Source organism: Bactrocera tryoni, unplaced genomic scaffold (assembly GCF_016617805.1).
Source record: "Bactrocera tryoni isolate S06 unplaced genomic scaffold, CSIRO_BtryS06_freeze2 scaffold_7, whole genome shotgun sequence".
In the NCBI taxonomy this organism is placed as follows: Eukaryota; Metazoa; Arthropoda; class Insecta; order Diptera; family Tephritidae; genus Bactrocera; species Bactrocera tryoni.
In genome coordinates, this window is record NW_024396366.1 from 8,797,078 (window position 1) to 8,820,337 (window position 23,260).

Below are 23,260 nucleotides of genomic sequence, written 5' to 3' on the forward strand. Positions count from 1 at the left end.
ACTAATTATTTTATTTATATTCTATCAAATCATCAGCCCTTAAAATGGCTTTTCATTAAATCGCAGGGGAAAATGAGTCCAAGGTTACATCGTTGGTTAATCAAGTTAAGTGAATTCAACATAAATATTTCCTACATTAAAGGTGAAGACAACTCAGTAGCGGACTTTCTTAGTAGAATTAATGCAGACACTAACGAAATTAACATGATAAATGCATTTACTGGTTCTCTATATAATATTGTATCAGACGATTTGGATACCGTTCACTCACAGTCTGAAGATTTTCACGACCACATTCCAATTTCGGAAACCGTCGTAAATAGATTTAAGACTCAAATTATTTTAACACAACATAAAACTAAGGATATGGAGTTAAAACATAAAAATAAAAAGATTTATATTAACCTTTTCGATTTAGAAAATAATTTAGAATCAATTTAAAAAGAACATTTAACAAAAGGAAAAGTTGGAATATACATATACAGAGTTAGATGACAATCATTATAATATTTCACAAAATACGTTAATAGAATTATTTTCAGGATTTAGAAATATCAGATTCGTTCGTTGTTCATATCATGCAAAAGATGTTAAAACAGAAGAAGAAGCTTTTAAACTAATCAATAATTACCATAAAAATGAAACTGGTCATACCGGTATTGACAAAAATTACTTTGGTCTAAAAAAGATAATTTATATTCCTAATTTGAAATTTTTAATCCAAAAATACATTAATAATTGCTCCACTTGTACCAAATCTAAATTTGATAGAAATCCAATTAAAGCCAAATTCCATTTAACTGAAACTCCAACAGACATAAAACAAATAATACATATGGATGTATACACAAATACAAAATCAAATTTTCTGACATTTATTGATCGTTTTTCAAAATTTGCTGTCGCTTATTATCTTGAATACAGAACCAATCAAACAATAATAGAAAAACTTAGACTTTATAAATCTCAAAAGGGACATTTTAATAATTTAATTTGCGATAATGAATTCAAAAGTGTAAACATTAAAGATTATTTAAAAACCGAAAATATAAGTCTTCATCTAGTGAAGCCTAATAACCACACTGGCAATGCCGATATTGAGAGATTGCATAACACTATTTCTGAAAAAATTCGAGTTTTAATGATTGAACAAAAATCTCTTAGTATAAAAGAAAAAACTAGTAAAGCAATAGAATATTATAACAATTCCTACCATTCAGTTACAAAAGAAAAACCAATAAATATTGAACAAGGAAATTGTAATAAAAGAAAAATTTATGAAAACATTTTAATAAGGAATAATAAATGTATAATAAAAGAAATGAAAAGAGAAAATTTTACTAAGAACAAAGGTGTAATGGATACATAAAAAATTATAAATCTTTAAGACATAAAGAACAACCGAAATATAAATATTCTAATTTAGAAAATATTCATAGCTCTAATATTAAGAGAAAACTGAAATTCGAAAATTCTATTAGAATTTAAGATATATCTTCAATTCTAGCGATGGAGAAGTTACATATTGTATTATGTAATAGTATTATTTATGGTCATCACTTTTGTACTTATTCACTACTCATAAGTTACATATTGTACTATTCACCCTATTATTCATGGGCATTACTTTTGTACTTATTCAAGTGGTGAACACATAGAGCGCGACAGACTGCAGCAGCACGACAGTGAACTGAAAACGTCGTTGTTCATCTTACTACATGTACATTTTGAGAAGCAACAACAACACAATGGCCGGCATGTACACAAAACAACGCAGTTGTCCATTTTGTATGTACACAATTTCGTTGTGGCCATACTAATTCCTTTCACTTCAATGCAATTTTAATATTTTGTTCAAAATGAAATTTTTTATGCAAAAAATAAGTAAATAGGTAAATATTTTTGCTTTAAATTATCAATTGTTATTACAAATGATATAATAGAGCTATAATATAGCTATTTTAAGCTTTTATTTGTAAAATAACGTCAAGTTTGTTAGAGCTGTGAATAATTTTACATTTTACATATTAGTGGCATCACCACTCTACCTCCTCTTTCTATCTTCCATTCTACTGTCAACTCTACTGTCGTCCTACTGTCATTGGCAAAAATAGGAGGATATTGAAGTTAGCGAGAACGACAACTGTCGGCCTGCAGTCGTGTAGTCGTGCAGCTGTCAAAATAACACTGCCCTCAGCACATCATATTCTCACACATTTTCATCATTATTATTTGGTTCTTGAAAGCAAGTGGACTTATATTCTAAACGGTATTAACCAAATTTTGTAAATTCTATATTATAAATAAATTAATATTATAAATTTCGTGTTTGATAAATTAATAAAATATAACTCGTGCTTGAAGGGAAATAAATTTCACTGCCCTTAACATCCACAATTAACTTCGAAATAAAGTGCAGAGCTCTAGACACAGAGGACTGGCGCATATAACTATTACCAACGCATTTTTGGTAAGAGCCATGCCCGTAAAAATACAAACACGCCAGGAAACGCAGATCAAAAGATATACTCGACTTCTACACATCATGCGGCACCAATTCACCTATAAGTACTTTACATAGCGATTTTGGGAATCGAAATGTATTTATAAATGTAATATAAATGTTGTGTCTTGCATAGTAATAGGATCGCTTTTGTCTCGCAAACCCTTCAAAATTTTTCTCCTACCCCCCGATTCCTCCTCCTCAACAATTGCCGCATACACAAAGAACAGTTCCTCCATGCTAGTTATAAGACTCAATTTTTTTTTTTAAATGTTAAATATTGATGTAAAACAAAACAAACACAGATGTTTTTGTATTGTGATGGCTGCTTTCACACTTCACAGATATTTGAGATAATAGTGAGCATTTGAGCTTTTGAATTTTCGCCAGCATAAGGTAACCCTCACTATAGTGAGTGTGGTGATATTTGTGAGGGCATGAGAATAGGGCTGTTAGTTATTTCGTACTTTTATTGGAATAAAATCAGAATCGATCTATTATTTATCCCCCAAGGGAAGTTTGCAAACACTCGTACCTAGTACCATGGTCGATATCTTGAGCTTCGCTTTTTTAAAATTATTCGCATACGTTTGTATAATTTACGTAGCTTCCAGATTAACAAAATAACTAAATAAACTCAAACAATTTGCCTTGAAGAAACATAAATTTGGCTGTGAATGAGCATATTCTGTCCCCACTATTCGGCATGGTTGCTTATTTGTTCGTAACATTTTTATGTGGTGAACATTTATTAACTTACCACAGTTAAAAAGAGGCATGAATAAAAAACTTAATTTTTCATATACTTGTTCATATTGTTCCCTTATTTAAGAATATATATTAAAATAAAACGATTTTCTTCTGAAAATATGTTAAAGTTTTATTTATACCAAATATTTTTGGGACAACTTTTCCATAAATTTAAAAAAATAACACAATGCAACCATTTTCCGCTTAAAAGTTGGCCATCTCGGATTCCAATAGAAACTCAACCCCGGACTCCTCTTGACGTTTCTGCATGGGCACCTCTCAGCTGTGCCTTTGTTTACGTAACATCAGCTGACACTTTCCTTACTCCTCCTCTTCCGTGCTTTCACGCTATCCACCGTAACAAAGCCACGAATGCGAATTCGCATAATTTGCCATGACTGAATACATGTGAATTCGAAAATTTCGTTACCAGACTTAAGTCTGTTTGAATGTTAATATTTTGAATAAGCTGGCTAGAAAAAAATTAATTTTGATAAATAAACTGAAATCGTTTACATTTTATACACTTACTTTTAGCATCCACTCCGGAAAGAAAACCGTTTTTTTGCTTTTAGAACAAAATTTTTCCTTTTACTTTTCAAATGTTCCCAGACGTGCGCCCATAGTGCGGCCCTCGACGAGGACGCCTTGTAGGTGCCATAGGCTGGACTCAGAAGCAGGTGCCGGTCTTCGTCGTTGTTGTTGTTCCTGTTGTTCTAACGGTTATCAATCCCCGTTAGGATGATAAGGGTTATATAGATTGTCGTCGACGTCATCTAGCGGGAGGCCCAGGAAACGTGCTGTTTTGACGGGGTCGGACCAAAGAGCAAAGGGTGTTAGATAAGTGGCGGGGCATGCAAGGAGGTGGCCAGTGTCATGCGGAGACTCATTGAACGCAGGACATATGTTGGATATGTCGGGGTATATTCTGAATAAGTAAGAGTTTAACCTGCTACAGTATCCAGAACGAAGCTGCGCAAGGGTCACTCGCATTTCTCGCTGCAACTCGAGCTTTTCGTCTGCAATGGGTGGTGATTTGACTCCAAGAACGTCATTCACTGAAAGGGAATCGGTGAAGTCTGTGAAGGTGTTGATAGCTCCACTGTGAATGGCGGTCATTACCTGTCGGAAGTTAGTTGCGTCCGAAGTCCGGTCGGCGTACTGATCGATGTCGTCGACGTAGTTGAGGAAAGACCTCGTGATGTTCCTAGGAGGCTGTTCCGCTCCAAGCAGGTTGCTGAAGGGATGATTTCTACGAAAACATCCTAGCAGGAAATGCTTGGAGAGGAGTTCATTATACTTCTTAACTGGGAGCATAAGCGTCTCACTAAGTAGATGTTCGATGGGAGACATCAAGAGGGATCCTGTCGTGGTCCGGAGTTCTGAGGTTTCTTCATCTGCATGCCACTGCATCCAGGCGACCATATTGGTTCTGCATAGTTGAGGACCGGCCGGCCGATTGTCTTGTAAGTTGCCAGAAACGCTTCTTTGTCTTTGCCCCATGTGCTGCCGGCTAGCGATTTAAGAATTTTGTTGCGGCTCTGTACCTTGATGTACCTGATTCATCAACAGCTTTTCGCTTCCTATATATTATATATATAAATTATTTTTAGGCACTAGTGCGCTTTATTCAGGCTCGATCAGAACTGAACTCTAAAACATTCTTACTCTTAAGTCTAAGCCTAAGCCGTCCTCACTGCCGCTGCCGTCGTCGCTGCTGTCGTCGCTGTCGTTGCTATGTTTTGTCAGATGCAGTGTCAGCGAATCCCACGATACGTCGAATTGCGTGTAGTGTAATTCGTCGCTTGTTTGCGTTATATTTGTGCTGCGTCAGCGGATCCCACGGCTACGGTAGCTTGTGCGTATCGTTTGTTGTTGCTTGTCGTTGGATCATAACTCGGGCCGTTGGTCATGGATTGGGGTGATGTTAATGTTCAGCATTGCCTGAAACGGATATTAGGCAGACAATGCTGACTTGGTATTTTGGTGGTTTGCGTTTCGAGTTAACTTCTTCCTTCCTAAGTGGGAATCGTCCACGATTCGCTCGGTGACCTCTCTTACTAAGACATTCATTGCCTTTTTCGCGGTGTGCTTTTTATATTTGCTTAGAGCAAGTCGCAAGATTACTAGGATAAAGATTGATGCTATCGTTACTATAAAAAGCTATGTTGTTGAGTTGACTTCTCCTCGAAGAGCGCCAATATGGTTGATATTTTCCGCATTCATTTCATGCAGATAGTTCAAACTCAATGTCTCTATATGTCCTAAAAGATTGACTCTTTGAGCCGTTGGAGTGCCAGGAGTGCGAGTAGGGGTATGTTGTCGATTGTGATACTCGGTCCCATTTACCTTTACTAACTGATCGAAAATCAAAAGGTAAGTACCGCTGATGGTTCTGCTATCTCCTTTTTCAACCTCTATCGTTGCTGTGGCATTGTTGATAATGACAATGCCGTCATCGATTTCTTTGATGCCCTTATCATGCTTGGTAGTAGTTGAACAATTTGCTACAGCACCTGTGAATAGTTGCTGACAACAAGTAGGGGTTGTTTGGTTCTTGCAAAAAGTTGATTTTTTAGATTTAACAGCATACGCTTCGTTTCGGCACTCAGCGACGGTATTAGTATCCCCAAAGTGTAGGACTCGTCCTTCGTGAGGCACGGCGAATAAACTATATTTTTTACAAACAATTTGAGGGATTGGATACTTACCTACAAAGTACAAATTATTCTTATTTTGTAAAGCCTTAATGCTAGACATTCCTATTATTTCTATTGTAGTTATGTTAGTCGAGTGCTCATTGATAATATTATTGATATCACTATTATCTAATATTATTGGGTTCACTAGGTTCAACTTAGCTAGGGCTATTGAGATTGTGATTGATTGCAGTTCGAGGATTATTACTCTATTTCTTGCAAGTATTGTTTCGTAAAGATGACCTGTGTCTTTTGCTTCCTTTCTTGTTGAGTTTATAATTGTGTTTATTGTTTGCGTGATTTCCAAGATTTTTTGCTGAATATGCGTATTAATTTTGTACTGTCTGTTATTAGAGTCAATGAGCATATCCTGCCTTAGTTGTAGTCGTTGGAAATCGTCAAAGTCAGGGGTGCCGGCGACGATTTTTAATGCAGTACCTAAAAAGTTTAAGCTTCGAGCCTGTCGATGGTGAATGTCAACGGTTCGAAGTAAAGTCTCGATGTATTTTACGTCTGCTTCTACTATTTTCTTCATGTGTGTCAATGGGAAAAGGTCCATAAATCCTGCCGTCTCGTCGTTCAATGTTGCATATAGTGTCAAGTTGGTAAAGTGCGTCAAATAACCGTAATGTTCCCATACTATTGCGTTTCCGTCCAAAATTGGAATGTAGTTGGAGTTGGTGTAGTCAGTTAGCTTTTGTGTTAAAGTGGTCGTCAATAGGAATGTCGATATCATCCTGTAATTTAAAATACAAGACTTAAAGTAATAAAGTGATTAATTAAGGTGGACGAAGGTTGTCTTTGTGGACCCTCCTCCCCTTGATAAGAACGGTGGTGCCTAGGTCCTGTTCGACTACTTCTTCTGTAAATAGTATTGAGAGTTTATTGCCTAGCCTTCGATTAACTTTCACTAGGACCTTGTCGCCAACGTTATACGTCACATTCTGACGACCCTTATTATGGTATTCGCGATCATTGCCTGTGCTTTTTCGATACGATTTCGAACTAGTTCCGTAATGTTAGCTGAGCTGGGATGAAGGATGTCTATTGGTTTTTCGTGGTTACTGAATGAATTGTCTTATTATATTCTATGGTGGCAAGCAAAATCAAGTCAACAGTGTCATCGAGATTTCTTTCTAGTTTTAGACACCTAGCTATTTCAGTTAAGGTACTGTGAAAACGTTCCACTTGCCCGTTTGAGGTGCTATGCAGTGGAGGGGCGTTGGCGATTTTCACATTGTTGTAATTTAGCAAAGTTGATTTTATAGCATTTGAGTTAAGTGAATTTTCGTTGTCACAGTATATAGTTTTAACGTTTGGAAAAAAAGTTTATTAGCTGTAGTATAGGTGGTTTTACGTCTATGATGGTTCTAGACGCGATTTTCTGCACTATAGCAAATTTAGAAAACTTATCGACGCAAGTTAGAAAATATTTCTGGTCCGTGGAGAAAATATCGACGTGTAATATTTCACCAGGATTACATGGAACCGGTGTTGCCGCAATAACATGCTTCTTTGGATGTCTAATGTATTTAGACTTTGAACATATTCGGCAATTTGCTACTATTTCCCTTGCCTCTTTATCCATCTTCAGGTAAAAATAGTCAGCCAAGATCTGCTTTACATTTTCTTGCGCTGCCCTATGAGCTCTGTTGTGTTCACCAAATATAATTTCTTGTTGATCACTTTCGCTGAAGATGTCCGTAACCATCTTTTCGGTATGACGGAATCTTACGTTGGGGTGAAGTTCTACCAGTCGGTGTTGAATTTTTGCCAACACTGGTAGGCTGCAATGTATTGCGTTATCTACGCTATCATTAATGACTTCTTGCAGCGTTTTTAGTAATGACTCTACGTCGCAAAATGAAATTACATGTCTGCTTTTTGAACCAAATATTATAAAGGTCTGTTTTGACTGGCTTTCGCTTTCTTGAAGAATTATCTGGTTTCTATAGCAATTTACGGGCCGCTTCATCGGTTTTTGTTCTGATTGTACAAATTATATTAGTGTTGAAGGGTAGTGACTCGTTAGGGTCAGCAAACGCCTTATTTCTACTTTTGATAATTTCACAAAATTGCGCACGAGCTGAAGATGGAATTTCTTCACTTTTTATGTCGATAAAGCTTTAATTTTTACATTCATGGAACAAGAGCTTTTCAGTTCCAGAATCGTGCTTTATTGTACCCGTACTGAGGTCTATTTGGGCGTTTACCTGATTGAGCAAATCGAGCCCAATTATGCCGTCGAATGTTGTTATATTTGGTAGTATAAAGAAATCTGCAGTTACGCCAAACATCTTAATTCTACACTTTTGTGTTACAGAACTATTGCCGTGCAAAGGCTTTACTATAAATGGTGTGGACGCTGGAATTATATTTTTTAGCTTAGGTATTGGTTTGATGTAATTTTTCGAAGCTCCTGTGTCCACTAATAATTTTATTTTTTTTTTTCTCGATAACCTACTCCTCCATCATTCCACGGGATTAGGGACTTCCCCCTAAAAAATTCAATTGCTCCTCTTCGAGATCTTCAGTTTCATCTTCGGCTTCCTGATTATAAGTTGCCTCACTAATCTTTTCTTGATTTAAGGTATTAATGCGTTGCATCTTTGGTCCAGTAACCCTATCTGAATCTGCCTGTCGTTTTCCCTGCTGTTGATTTGAACTATAACCCTGTCTACTATTACTTTGACTCTGTTGTTGGTATTGGTTGGCTCTCTGTGATGGTTCCCCACGCCAATTTACATTTTGTCTTAGTCTTGAAACCGATGGGTCAACGTCCATGGGGGTCACTTGTTCTTGCTTGTTAGTCCTAATATCATTTGTTCTGTGCTGTTTATTTGCAAAATACGGATTTTTTTGTTGCTGTTGCATCTTTTTTTCCGAATTATTGTTTATTCCTAGTTTATATTGGTCTTCAATAGACGTTGCGAAATTTGAAGCAAATAAGTACCTTTCCCTATTTGACTCCACCTCCTGGGCTAATGCCAGAGCGCTAGGTAGGTCCTTAGGTCGAGAGGCAAATAGTATGTCACATAAAGGTCTTTTAAGGCCTGATATAAAAACTCTTAAAGCGTCCGCTCTATATTTTTCGCAAATTGATTCTGATACTGGACCCTCATGGGTCATTATGGTTTTATTCGTGAGGAGAGTTAATATTTTCTCAACCTCGTCGAAATATCGAAGCACAGATAGGTTACCCTGTCGTAAGGTGGATAATTGTTGTTCGATTAAATATATCGGTCGTTTTTCTGCGTACGTAAAGTTTAGTATCGCGATTATTGCGTCGAAATTTAAAACAGTATTGAAGGATGCCAAAATGGCATCAGCAGAAGCTTTTATTTTATTTCTAATTATACCAACTGCTTGGTAGTGTCTAGAACTTCCCTGGTTACTTCTGAAAACTTCGTAAGATGTATGGACAGCTTGTCGCCAAGACACATATGTACTGATTTGCCCGTCAAATTCTGGTAATGATTTTACCAGATCAAGGGGTTCGTCACACTTTACATTCGGTAATATTTTTACCGGTTGGTATATTTTTGGCGTTTGACCAGTGGTCAATGTAATCATTTGCTCCGTTAATTGTTGGAGCTTAACCTCGAAAGTCTGTCTTTGTTGTTCAAGAGCGCTTGAGACGGCTGCTTGAACCACTGCGGTTACCTGATTTGAATCCATTTTACTGGTCACCTGTAGTTTAATAATTCTTTCTAAGAGGTTTTCTAATTCTGAGTCACTCATAGACTTGGAAATTAAAATTGAATAGACTTGTAACCGTTCCTATAGTCGAATCAATCAATTACACTCTTTTGTTGACATGGGTAGATAATTTCAGTTATTTATTACAATTTTCTTCACAAATTCTGTTTCTAAACACAATGTTTTTGAGAAAAGACTACACTGTTTCTTTTTTATTAAACTCTGGAAAATTTGTTTCACAAAATTTTATGATTAGCTCCTTATTTTCTAAAATAAATTCCTTTCCGTCTATTTTGAAAACTTAATTTTAATTCAAAAGAAATTATAATGTTTTTATTTTAATAAGCACTCTACTTACAATACTCGAAACATGTTTTTCCTTCCTTCGTATCTTCTTAACCCGGTTGGGCGCCAATTATTTTTAGGCACTAGTGCGCTTTATTCAGGCTCGATCAGAACTGAACTCTAAAACATTCTTACTCTTAAGTCTAAGCCTAAGCCGTCCTCACTGCCGCTGCCGTCGTCGCTGCTGTCGTCGCTGTCGTTGCTATGTTTTGTCAGATGCAGTGTCAGCGAATCCCACGATACGTCGACTTGCGTGTAGTGTAAGTCGTCGCTCGTTTGCGTTATATTTGTGCTGCGTCAGCGGATCCCACGGCTACGGTAGCTTGTGCGTATCGTTTGTTGTTGCTTGTCGTTGGATCATAACTCGGGCCGTTGGTCATGGATTGGGGTGGTGTTAATGTTCAGCATTGCCTGAAACGGATATTAGGCAGACAATGCTGACTTGGTATTTTGGTGGTTTGCGTTTCGAGTTAACTTATATATATATGTATATTTCTGTGGTGGCTCATTTTGATGGCCTCCGAATTAGCATTTTAGTTAAATATGTATGTATTAAATTTACCGTATAAAATGTTGAACATCAGTAGATATTTCGATAGCGGTTGCTTACCTCCCCTACCGTCCCTTGTTGCATAAAAATAAGAATTCGCAACACATCACATACAACCTCTGAACTGAACTTTCATTCTTAGAACAAACTGTTTCTGTAAATTGAAAATATTATGGAAAAGTTTGAATATTGTTTATTGAAGAAATTACTAACCGTTGCTGTAGCAAATTTCTCGCATTTTAGTTTTTAAGTTTGTCGTCCATTTCCAAAGCTTTAGCTAGTGTTGTTAAGGGTACTCTGGAAGCAATTTAAGTTTAAGCAATGTCGATTTCTTCGCCAGTCAGTCTGCATACTGATTGGTGAACTTTACGAATTAGCGTTTAATTTCTAAACAAATCTACGAATTCTTCCAAGATTTGTTGTTGTATAAGACTTCTTACTTGATAATAGCCGTATACCTGCGTGCAATAAGAGAAAATGGTAGTAATGGTCATCACCATTGCAATCATTGATATTACCTCTTCTAATCAACAACTGAAGCAACTTTTTACATACACCAAGATCTACAAGGTGCATAAAGTCTAAAAGAAATCGGGAAACCAATTTGAAATTTCCTGAATTTAAAATGCTTTTTCTAAATTTAAAAGGATTAATGTGATATGATCTGACATTTGTATTTTTAAAATACTCGTCAGTCTTTAAATGTCTTATTTGTTTTGAAAAACAAACTCTTTTGTAGTTACCCAGCGTGTTCCTGTAATTAAAGCTCGAGCGGGAGCATCGCGGCAAAATAAACGACCTGAGGGTAATTTTTGTTTAAAAATTTACTTCTTCGCAATATTCTTTCAAAAAATCATTGCTGCTTCAAGGTTTTTCTGTTCCAGAAAAGCATGCAATTGTAAACGACAGTTCGTTTGGAACATCTAAATTGGATGCTAAAATAGGCCAACACAATGTTATTTTTTTATTTTCAAGTTGAGGAAATGTATTGTGGGATACCCTATTTCTTAAAGTCCAAGCTTTAAGTTCTGAACAAAATGTATTATTTTCTATAATTTTTAAAATTTCACAATAACTATTATTGCTATGACTAACATAGCTATCGCTGCAATTTGAAGAAAAATCAAGGGTGCTTACCGAACTGCATCCCTCCACACTAGGATCACAAATACATCTTTTTCACAAATTTAGATGCACTAAGATAAAAAGACCTTTTTTCTCGGCTCATACAAATATAAGCACTAAAGGTATTTATATTTATATTTTCATATTGATTATTATTTTCTCTACTCACCTTTTTTCAAATATCCTTTTAGCCACAAATAGTTAACATATTGAAAAAACACAATCAATATTTTAAATAATAACTTCTTCTTCTTTACTGGCATAGACACCGCTTACGCGATTATAGCCAAGTTAACAACAGCGCGCTAGTCGTTTGTTCTTATCGCTACGTGTCGCCAATTGGATATTCTAAGAGAAGCCAGGTTCCTTTTCCTCTGCTTCCCCCGGCGGATACTGCGTCGAATACTTTCAGAGCTGGAGTGTTTTCGTCCATTCGGACAACATGACTTAGCCAGCGTAGCCGCTGTCTTTTAATTCGCTGAACTATGTCAATGTCGTCGTATATCTTGTACAGCTCATCGTTCCATCGAATGCGATATACGTATTCAACGTGGACAACACGCAAAAGACCATAAATCTTTCACAGAACCTTTCTTTCGACAACTCGCAACATCGACAAATAATAATATGCCTAAGCAAAATAGCCCAATTTTTTGTTCGAATTTAATTTGTCACAACAAATAAACAAACTTTAAATTCACGCTATCATTCAGTACGCTTTCACATGTATCCTTTTCAATACGCGATGACAGCAAAAAAATTCAGTTTGTCTTCTTTTGTTTAATTTTTGCTTAGCATTTTTTGAGTGAAGAGCTTACTTGTATAATAGGGGTATTCCGGATCTGTTGTATTTGTCATTGTATTTTTGTATTCGTGGTTTTTATAGTAAATGTAGTAAGAATTCAAAAACAAAATATATGTATGTACCTTTCGAATAGAAAACTTTATGAAAATATAATAGACCCTATTGATATTTTTTTTTTGTACACTTCTCACAATTAAAAAGATGGTTGAACTGATGGATGCCTTAAGTTTTATTCCTAATGTTTTATAAATATTTTAATAAATTGTCTATTTTACTGAAGATAAAAAAGAATAACATAATGCGCCGAGAAAAATCCAACAAGAAACACATAGAAGAAGAAGTTCGACAAGTGATTAATTATTGCAGAAGCATCCGCCGTTTGAGGTAATTTGCGGCCATTCCCATCTCGTTTATATTAATATGGGCACAATTCCGATTTCTTTGGCGCCGCGATCTCAAGGTACCGTTGAAAGTCCTCCTTATTAAAAAATATATAGAGGTTTATAGGTACCGCAACCGCTTAGTTTACGAGGTATTCGACTTTAAATTTCAAAACTTCCCAAAATTCGAATATTTCAACAAGCGATTTCACTACTTTTAATCCACTTTAAGCACACATTTCACTTCAAATTCATTTAATTAAACTGTAAACATTTAAACAAATTCACAATTTACACTTTTTGCAGGTTTTATAAGTAAGAAATCTCTATTTTGAAAATCACTTTTTACACTAGTACTGAGCATCATTATTGAGCTAGCAATTATGGAGAAATGGAGCGCTGCCATATGATAAATAATAAGCAAATATGAGCAATTCGCAGAAATTTCTTTTTTCCTAATAAAAACAAGCGTCTATAAATTATATTTCAAATTAAAATGAGTATAAAAATCTTTCCATGCATATGATATTTTCTTATTTAAATTTAGTAAACCTTTAAGTAATATTAAATAATAATATTACGTAATCAAATACTTAGATTTTTAAAGGAGTACTACGACAAATAATTCAGACACCCTGGATATTAGCTAGACCAGGGTAACTTTTTTCAAGCGCGGCCGATGGCCGGCAACACTGAAAGGAGTACTTTACATACTCATTTATATGTTGGAAGTATTTTTTATAGAAAATAGAGAAAAAAAGAATCACGCGAAAATGAAAACAAAGAAAACGCTGTTTGTTCCTTCATATTTGGTGTTTACGATGTAGCAACGCTCGTTTTCCTCATAATTGTACACCTAACCTTTTCAGCGATGAGTGTGCTAAGTGATTTCTAAATTAATAAATTTAACTAAAAAAACATAATTAAGGGGAAATATGATCTTATTTTAATGTTTAGAGTGTATACTTTAATATACAAAATGAAAAAGGTGAAAAAGTTTAGTGAAATGTTGAGAAATACTATGTGTTATTATTAATCGGGAATATTTTAAAAAATATAAGTGTTAGCAACATTATTTTTGCATATTCCTAATCTGGAGAAGTTCCTCTATGAGCACATACTCCATTTATAGTATACCGAAATTCGTGTCTTTTACCCGACCGCCAAAGTAATCGCAATTGTGCCTTAATATGTATGAAGGCATTTATATCTTTTTATACTTCTTCCGTATACAGATGCCTTCTGCACAAAGTTTTTACAAAAAATTACTGTTAAGAACTGCCATCTCAGCAAACTGGAACTTGGTATGGTGGAAAGTACGCTACATGTGCACCGCATACAAAAAAGCAGATCAATGGAGAAATGAGACAGGCGCCGGCCTATTAGAGGAGGAAGGTATTGAAAGCATTGAACGTAAGTATAATGAATTTCCAAATTTCTATTTGAGTAGTAATTTATTTTATGCTTTTAGAATAACTGAACAAGATGTGCCCCCATTTTAACGGTTGCAAAGCATATTTTTTAAAAGCAAATCAGCGGACTCAACACAGTACGTGTTCCAGTCGGAAGATGGTACAGCTATTCTTGGCGAAAGTGAAAATATTGAGCAGCACGAATATGACAGTAGTAGTAGTAGTATGTTCGTTGACGAAGTTTGACGACTGTAATCGAACATGATAATTTATTTTGTACGGTGCGTGACGATAGCGAAATATCTACACCAGTTCTTCTAAACAATCTCAAAATATAACTGACAACAAGGCGATTGAATTTGCTGAAAAGATGAGGAGATCGCCACGGAAAACAGCAATTACGCAATTACCTACACTAAAATCGGAACGAAATGAGCTACAAAAAATTAACTAAAATTACAAATTCAAAATAAAACTTTTACTGTTACTAGTCAAACATCATATGGAATAAACCTTGTCGTTTCATTTCGATTTCCTGTCAGATATTAGTTTGGAATTCATCTTTTGATTGGTTTGGTTATCGATTTTCTTGATGGACAAATATTGACTCTATTTCCTTTTTGTTTAATAAAGTATTGTGCAAAACGCACAGCAGACTCGAAACCCATCACAACAAAATTTCTGACTTTCTTTGTTTTGAATTCGCATTCTGAGCTTCTTTAGACTACCAATTTTCTTTTTTAACAACCCAAAATAATTTTCAATTCATACGCGATACTTACTATGGCGCCGTTTAAATGCATTTTATTTTTCTATGTCCAATTGCTTTGAGTTGCCTTTATATGGTGTTACTAACGATTTGGAAATCGGATAAGCTGAATCACCAGCTAACCATTGAAATCCTGAAAAAAATTTCGACTCTTCAAGAAACAAAGTTTGATATACTTTAGCATTATGAGCGCTACCCACGTGACCCACAACAATATGTCGAATTCTGCATTTGTGGTCACAAATTACTTGGGCATTCGAGAGTACGTCGTGTGGTTATGCACAGGCGCTTCGGCAAGAGCTGCCAATGCAATATGGAAGTTCGTTGAACACTCTGACCAAAATGTAATTTTTCTCTCCAATCGTAGGAAATTTTTAAATACTCTTCCTGTTACAACGCTAATCGTGGTTCCATCGCCAATTCCAAAAATAGAGCTATTTTCATTATTGAAGCATTTTCACCGTAAGCCTCAAGTCTGTATAACACAACTGCAACTTGCAACTCAGAAAACTGTTTGCGAGAGTGAAGTCGATTAAAAACCTCATTGGTTTTAATTAACCCAACCATATGAGTGAATTGAAATCGATCCACCCTTAACATTTACCTCAACCTGGTATCATTACTTAACACATCCAAACGCCAAGTTATACTTTTTGGAATAAATTTCTCAATTCCTCAGCGGCACTGCAATATAATCAGCCCAATCACGTCATCATCGCATACTGTTTTTTCGGGAAAGACACGAAATTGCTATCATACATATAGAACAATTCCGAACGTAAGTTCGAAATTTGTAGGGTGGCAGTTACCTTATTCATATTTCGTTTGTAAACTCAATTTAAATCTGGCTAAATGAGTTCAGCTTCCTGCCTCATATAATACCACTACGCCACACAACACAAAATATATTTATTTCTTTTTCTCACCCGCTTTCTTTTGTTTATATATACATATATACATAATCAAAGGAAAACGGGCGCGAATCAAAAAGCCATATATGGAAATAATTACATATTAATATATAAAACCCAACAAACCCACATATAGATTGGCTAACCGTCATCCCCAAAATCCCATGACGGATATCAGAGTGAGTCATATCGATTCCTTTTAGTATTTCATTTTTCAATTTCTGAAGCGCATGCAGAGACACCTACAAACCCACATATATGTATATTGGCTAACCGTAATCCCCAAAATCCCATGACTGATATCAAAATGAGTCCTATCGATTCCTTTAACCCTGGCTCACCAATGTTAGTCGTTTCGACTAACATTGTTTCTTTTTGCTCTCGCATTTTTTTTTTTCTTTTTATCTATCGTCCTCTCATTTAATATTGTGACAGTTGATTCAGTTGCAAAGCTACTGCCGATGAACACAGTCACGTTGTGTGGATTAGCTGAAGGGTATGTATGTGTTTGTAAAAGTAAGGTAGTCGTTACGACTAACATTGGGTTTAGTGCAACTTTTTTTAGCGAGTAATAGAATATATGACGATGAAATTGAGAGAATTTTGGATCTTTCCGATGATGAAGAAGAAGATTTCAGTGCTTCCGAAAGCGAGTACGCACCAAGTCCATCCGAAGAGATGATGCAGGGAAGTTCGTCAGATGAAGCAGTAGATAGTGATGGTTATGACGGCAGTGATCACAATCTGGAAGGCAGCGATGAAGAAAGCAGTAATAGTCCTACTCAACCGACTCACAAAAATATTATACCTTTTTCAAAAAACATTTTACGTGGGAAGAATAAACACAAATGGACGACAAGCAAAGGAAGACGGCATCGTTCAGCGGGAAATATAGTGCATCAGGCTAGGTGCCCAACAAGACAGGCTAAGGGTATTACTGAATCTTTAGAAGTGTTCAAGCTTTTCTTTACTGATGAAATTATAGACACGGTGGTTCGCTATACCAATATTGAAATTGAAAAAAGGAAACAGAGCGCAAATGCAGAGTATGCCACTGAAAAGCCAGTTGATAAAAAAGAGATTGAGGCTCTTATTGGAATTTTGGCCTTAAGCGCTGCTATGAAAGATAACCATTTGACTTCTCATGAACTATTTAACTCAGAATATTCTGGCACTAGATACATAGCAACAATGAGCCGCTCCCGATTTACTTTCTTGATGGCGTGTTTGCGTTTTGACGATAGGTCTCAAAGAACTTTACGTCTTAATGACAGATTGGCTCCTATAAGAGATGTTTGGGAAATGTTTATGCAAAAATGTCGGGAGAACTATAACCTGGGGCTCTATCTCACGATTGATGAGCAGCTTTTAGCATTTCGTGGAAGATGCCTGTTCCGAATGTACATCCCAAACAAACCAGCTAAATATGGGCTAAAGATCATAGTTCTCTGCCATAGTGGAACATATTGTGTAGTGGATGCAATGCCTTATTTAGGAAAGGGTACCAACTGTAGTAATATTCCTCTTGGTGAGTATTGCGTAAAAGAAATTACGAAAACTGTTCACGGCTCCAATCGAAATATTACGATGGACAATTGGTTCACGTCAGTTTCGCTCGCAAAGTCGCTGTTACAAGAGCCGTACAAGCTCACATTAGTTGGTACCTTGCGTGCAAACAAAGCAGAAATTCCGCAGGAAATGAAACTGCAAAAAGGAAGAAAAACTGGCACCGCTATGTTCTGCTCGATAACAAGCTAACACTGCTTTCGTACATGGCAAAACCTAATAAGATTGTGTACTTGCTGTCTTCTTGTGATGAAAAAGGGACAATTAATCCACTAAGTGATAAGCCAAATTTGGTCGAGTTTTATAATAAAACAAAGGGTGGCGTTGACACTCTTGACCAGATGTGTAGTGTTATGTCGTGCTCACGAAAAACAAAGAGATGGCCAATGTGCCTATTTTTTGGCATATTAAATATTGCATTTGTTAACAGTTATGTGATCTACACGCACAATATGATAAGCGAAAAGAAAAAAACCCTTTCTCGTCGTGATTTCATGAAGCAACTTCATTCATCTCTAGTCACACCATTCATGGAAGAGCGCTTGAGGACCCCTACTCTTAAGTCATGTGTACGCGAAAACATACAAAATATTTTATCGACACAAGTCGAGGAGACTAACACAGAGAATGCTGCTCCAAAAAAAAACACCAAAAGAAAAATTTGCGCCTTCTGCCCATATCAAAAACACCGCATGACGAAGACAGTATGCACAAAATTTGCGCCTTCTGCCCATATCAAAAACACCGCATGACGAAGACAGTATGCACAAAATGCGGCAAAAGTACCTATGGTGAGCACAAAGTTGATATTTTTTTTCTCTTAGTTACCATGAAAATCTCATCCGACATGACTAAAAACAAGTTCTGGTGAGACCTGAGCTCTTAATATTAATATTAAGAGGTGCCTCATCGTCATTTTTGATTTCCCATACAAATAAAACAGGAAATTTTGTTTTTTTTGGTTGGATTTTTAATGTACACAAACAAATAATAGGTAAGCGAGAATCAACACTTATTCTTATAGGAAATTTACCGATTTACAAAAAAGGTCTAGAACATTTTTTGGCTGAGTCAACTCATTCAAAGTTATTCGTAGTTAAAGTCCAATAGAAAATTATAAAAAATGATTTCCACAATTTTTCATCTTATAATAAAAATTGATGGCTAATAAACATAATAAATCATATTTTTCGTAAAACTTATAGAGTGTTTAGTGTTTTCCGACATGACTAAGGATGAGATTTTCATGGTAACTAAGAGAAAAAAAAATAAAAACTATTTTTATAGTTAGTAGTATATACCTTAATACATATATATTTATATACTGTAGTATTAATAAAATATTGACAATTAACTCAAATATTTAACAAGCGAGGAATATTTTGGTATTCTGTGGCAATCTTGATAAAAGTAAAAGCTTCAATTCGTAAAGCTTTCCCCACACGTATGGTGAAAAAATAATGTAAATAGAAAACAGCTGATTTCTATTCAAATTATTCGTTAAAATGGACAGTTCTGCAACGTAAGTTTCCAAATTTTAATTATTAACAAAATTTATAATTTAACTTTTATTTTATAGTAAACCCAAGCTCGAAAGAGCTACGCACGAGCAGTTGAAGGCATATGTGTTGTTTTGCCAAGCACACCCAGAAATTAGTACGGGGAAAAATTGCCCAAAAACGCCTCAACGGATGAAGGAGTTGTGGCAACAGCTGGCAGAGCAACTTAATTCGTGCAGAGGACCAATACGAAGTGCTACAAAATGGAAAGAGGTAACATTTTAGTTTATTTTTCGTTTATTTATTTTATTGTGTCAATTTATAGACGTTAGACGTTTGGAAAAGCCAACTGCGCACTCGAGCAAGGCGGTTGAAAATGACTCAAAGGCTCACAGGTGGAGGTCCAAGTTACAAGCCGATGACGGACTTCGAAGAAATGGCTTTGTCTACATTTGGCTCGGCCGCTGTAGATGGGATGCAAAATGTACAAAGCCTAGGTTTAACGCCAATTGAGCGAACGGATGAATGCGCAATTTCATCACCCACGGGTAGTCCTCAACAATTATGCAGTCATGTAGATGCAAGCCCAAATCCCGAACACTATACAGCAAGTCCATCGATACCATCTACGTATCTTAGCTTGGAAAACCTGGTAAGTTTTCATTATGATATAATTACAAAATACATACATAATTTTTTTTGCAATTTCTTATTTTTTCATATTTTTCTTTTTAGAATGCTTCAACTTTGGTGCTATCACGAAGTGCACGAAATAAGCTTATCAGCACTTTGATAGCTGATATACCAAAAAGGAATGCTGCTGAGGAAGAGAGGCGACGGGAGCTTCGTGAAATGATGCAGGCCATTCAAGGCCTAACTAGTTCTATAACAGAACTTATAAAATCGTTTAATAGTAATGAAAAATAATATCTAAAGTTTAATTAAAATTGAAATAACGTATGTGTAACATTTTTATTGAATTAAGTTTGGTTTTTTGTTTTATAATAGAATAAAAAAAAATGGAATGGAAATTTCAATTTGTTTTCTTTTAACAAAAAGGATAAATAAATAAACAAACAATGGAAGTAAGTAGTGTATTTCGAAAGTCGAATTGTGAGAACATTTATATATGTATATAAGAATATGGATTGGCTTCTGTATATATATAACTAAAGAGTTGATATATATCTTGATCTTGTTCTTTCACCTTCGCGCACGTACTGTGAAAAGTTATAATCATTAATTGGAGAATCAAAGTCTTCTGCAACCCCGTCATCTATTTCGTTGAACGTAATGCCTACTTTCGTCGATATATTATGCAATATAACGCAAGTACTAACAAACAAAGCGGAAGTTTCGTGTGAATAATGTAGAACTCGGTGCTTCAACAAACATCTGAAGCGAGATTTTAAAACACCAAATGCTCTCTCTATGCAGTTTCTTGCTTGACCTTTAATTTGTTGTATTTTTGCTCTTTATGGGTATTAGGTGTTCCCACTGGTGTTAAAAGCCATGGTTCTAGAGGATAACCTTGATCGCCAAGAAGCCAAGATTCTCTCCGTTGTTGCTCAGACGTATTAGTATGCTGACGAATGAGATGTTCTCGTAGGTCAGAAGTTGCTCAAATCTAAAAAAAACGATACATTCAAAAATTGCATTGGCATATATGTATGTGCATGCAAAAACAAAACTTAATGCTTCAACATTGATACTGTAGAATCCTTTTCTATTTAAATATAAATTAAGAGGACGTTCGACATTTTTTGATGGTGGAGCAATGATAGCAATATGCGTGTAGTCAATTGCTACTATGGTGCTTTTTATTCCAAATTTTCTAAAAAATCTGAAATATATTTCAAATAAATTAGCATATTATTATTTGTATTACAATAATACTTGCCCCGTTTTTATAAAAGTTTCTTCCTCTATTGAACTGGGAAACTTTATTTCTCCTCCCTTCACCTTCACAATAAGTTTTGCTACAGCTCGCACACTTCTCGAAAGGGATGACTGACTCATGGGCAAGTTGACGTTGTTAAATACACATTTCTGATATGAGCCGTGTCCAAAGAAGTTCAAAGCTGCAGAACCCTTACAATTAAAGGTAGTGACGTTTTCTGATTATCATGTGGGGCCAGTTCATTAATTAGGCGGCGGCAAATTTCACGAGTTAATCTAAAATTTTGCACAAATCGTCGCGTAAACTTTTTAAATGCCGCGCGCGATTCCTATTCTCACAATTTTCATCTTCGTTTGACAATAATAACAAAAGTAAAATATCTTCCATTTTCACTACAAGATGCACAATCAAATATTTAATTCATAACGAGCACTGCTGTCAAGAGCATTTGACATCTTAACAACTTATAAAGAAAAGAGCTTTTTATTTCAGACACAGAATACCAAATACTTGATAAATGTAAAACTTTGACAAATTAGAAATATGTTGAATTTGTCAAGTGCACAGAATTGGGGTGTATATACATATATCCAAATTTATAAAGACTGTTTATCGGGCATTAATGCCTACCCTCGTGTATCAAAACACAAAATATATAAGTAAGCAAAAGTAAAGGCAAAACCAAAAAAGATTATATATGTATGTATATCCTTCTGAGAACATCTGAGTACATGCCAATAGATTTTACTCACATACATACATACGTATTTACGGGATATTAAGAGACTGCACATTTACAAATCGAAGTGCACATACGATTATTTCGTTTCTCAATTCCGTTTATGCGCGCTCGCTCCACTGAGAAACAATATATGCACGCTTGCATATACACTTATACATACATATATAGGTATATACGGAACATTAATTATACCCAAACGCATTCGCATTCAATATAAAGTATTAAAATATATATTTACAAAAATCATTTGCAAGTACAAACAGATTCGTCTATAGGTATACCCTATAAGACATACAAACACTAAACAAATTACTCTTTTTTACAGCCAAGTTAACAATAGCGCATCAGTCGTTTCTCCTTTTCGCAAGGTGACGCCAATTGGAGATTCCACTCGAGGCCAGGTTCTTGTCCACTTGGTCTTTCCAATGGAGTGGAGGTCTTCCACTTCCTCTGCTTCCCAGGGCGGGTACTGCGTCGAATACATTCAGAGCTGGAGTGTTTTCGTCCATTCGGACGATATGACCGCGCCAGCGAAGTCGCTGTCTTTTAATTCGCTGAACTATGTCAATGTCGTCGTATATCTTATACAGCTCATCGTTCCATCGAATGCGATATTCGTCGTAGCCAAGGCGCAAAGGACCATAAATCTTTCGCATAACTTTTCTCTCGAAAACTCGCAACGTCGACTCATCGGATATTGTCATCGTACATGCCTCTTCACCATATAGCAGGACGGGAATAATGAGTGACTTATGGAGTTTCGTTTTTGTTTTTTCGAGAGAGGACTTTACTTCTAAATTGCCTACTTAGCCCGAAGTAGCACCTGTTGGCAAGAGATATCCTGGTTTGGATTTCGAGGCTGACGTTGTTGTTGGTGTTGATGCTGGTGTGGAACAAAATTATCTACAACTTTGAAGTAATGACTGTCAATATTTACGTGGGTGCCTAGTCGCGAATGCGACGACTGTTTGTCTGATGACAAGAGATAGATGGCCCATTTACTTCGCTGCCTTGTCCAGTCTGGAGAAAGCAGAACTAACGGCGTATGTGTTAAGGCCGATGACATTAATATCTTCGGCATACGCCAGCAGCTGTACAATCTTATAAAAGATTGTACCTGCTCGATTCAGTTCTGCAGCTCGAATGATTTTCTCCAGAAAAAGGTCGAAGAAGTCGCACGATAGGGAGTCGCCTTGTCTGAAACCTCGTTTGGTATCGAACGGGTCTTAGAGGTCCTTCCCGATCCTGACGGAGCTTTTGGTGTTACTCAACACGGCATAAAGGCATTCCCTTTTCACGGCTATTTTCAAAAAATTTTCGCATAGTAAATATCTGGTCAGTTGTTTGGTCTAAAGCCACACTGATAAGGTCCAATCAGTTTATTAACGGTGGGCTTTAATCTTTCACACAACATGCTCCTACGGTAGTTGGCGCAGATTGTGGGGTCTCGGTTTTTGTGGGTTGGATAGAGCACACTTAAATTCCAATCGTTGGACATGCTTTCAACCGACCATATTTTACAAAGAAGCAGATGCATGCTACTTATCAGTTCTTCGTCGCCGTGTTTGAATAGGTCGGCCGGCAATCCATCGGCCTCCGCCGCTT

At 36.1% G+C, this 23,260-nt stretch overlaps 1 protein-coding gene across 1 annotated transcript; it reads left to right on the forward strand.

The window, feature by feature from the left end:
• The first annotated feature begins 14,181 nt into the window (after nt 1-14,181).
• LOC120781583 lies at nt 14,182-19,940 on the forward strand. Its single transcript, XM_040113816.1, has 5 exons — nt 14,182-14,269; nt 16,514-16,856; nt 19,094-19,286; nt 19,339-19,665; nt 19,749-19,940. The coding sequence occupies exons 1-5, from the start codon at nt 14,182-14,184 to the stop codon at nt 19,938-19,940; spliced, it is 1,143 nt and encodes a 380-aa protein (XP_039969750.1).
• The last annotated feature ends 3,320 nt before the right edge of the window (nt 19,941-23,260 follow it).

Excerpts from the sequence above, each read along its gene's own strand:
- LOC120781583 (XM_040113816.1), top strand. The coding sequence starts at position 14,182 with ATGTGCACCGCATACAAAAAAGCAGATCAATGGAGAAATGAGACAGGC. Across the intron at positions 16,857-19,093 it reads AATATAGTGCATCAGGCTAG|TAAACCCAAGCTCGAAAGAG; the intron begins GTGCCCAACAAG and ends TTTATTTTATAG. Across the intron at positions 19,287-19,338 it reads GTGCTACAAAATGGAAAGAG|ACGTTAGACGTTTGGAAAAG; the intron begins GTAACATTTTAG and ends GTCAATTTATAG.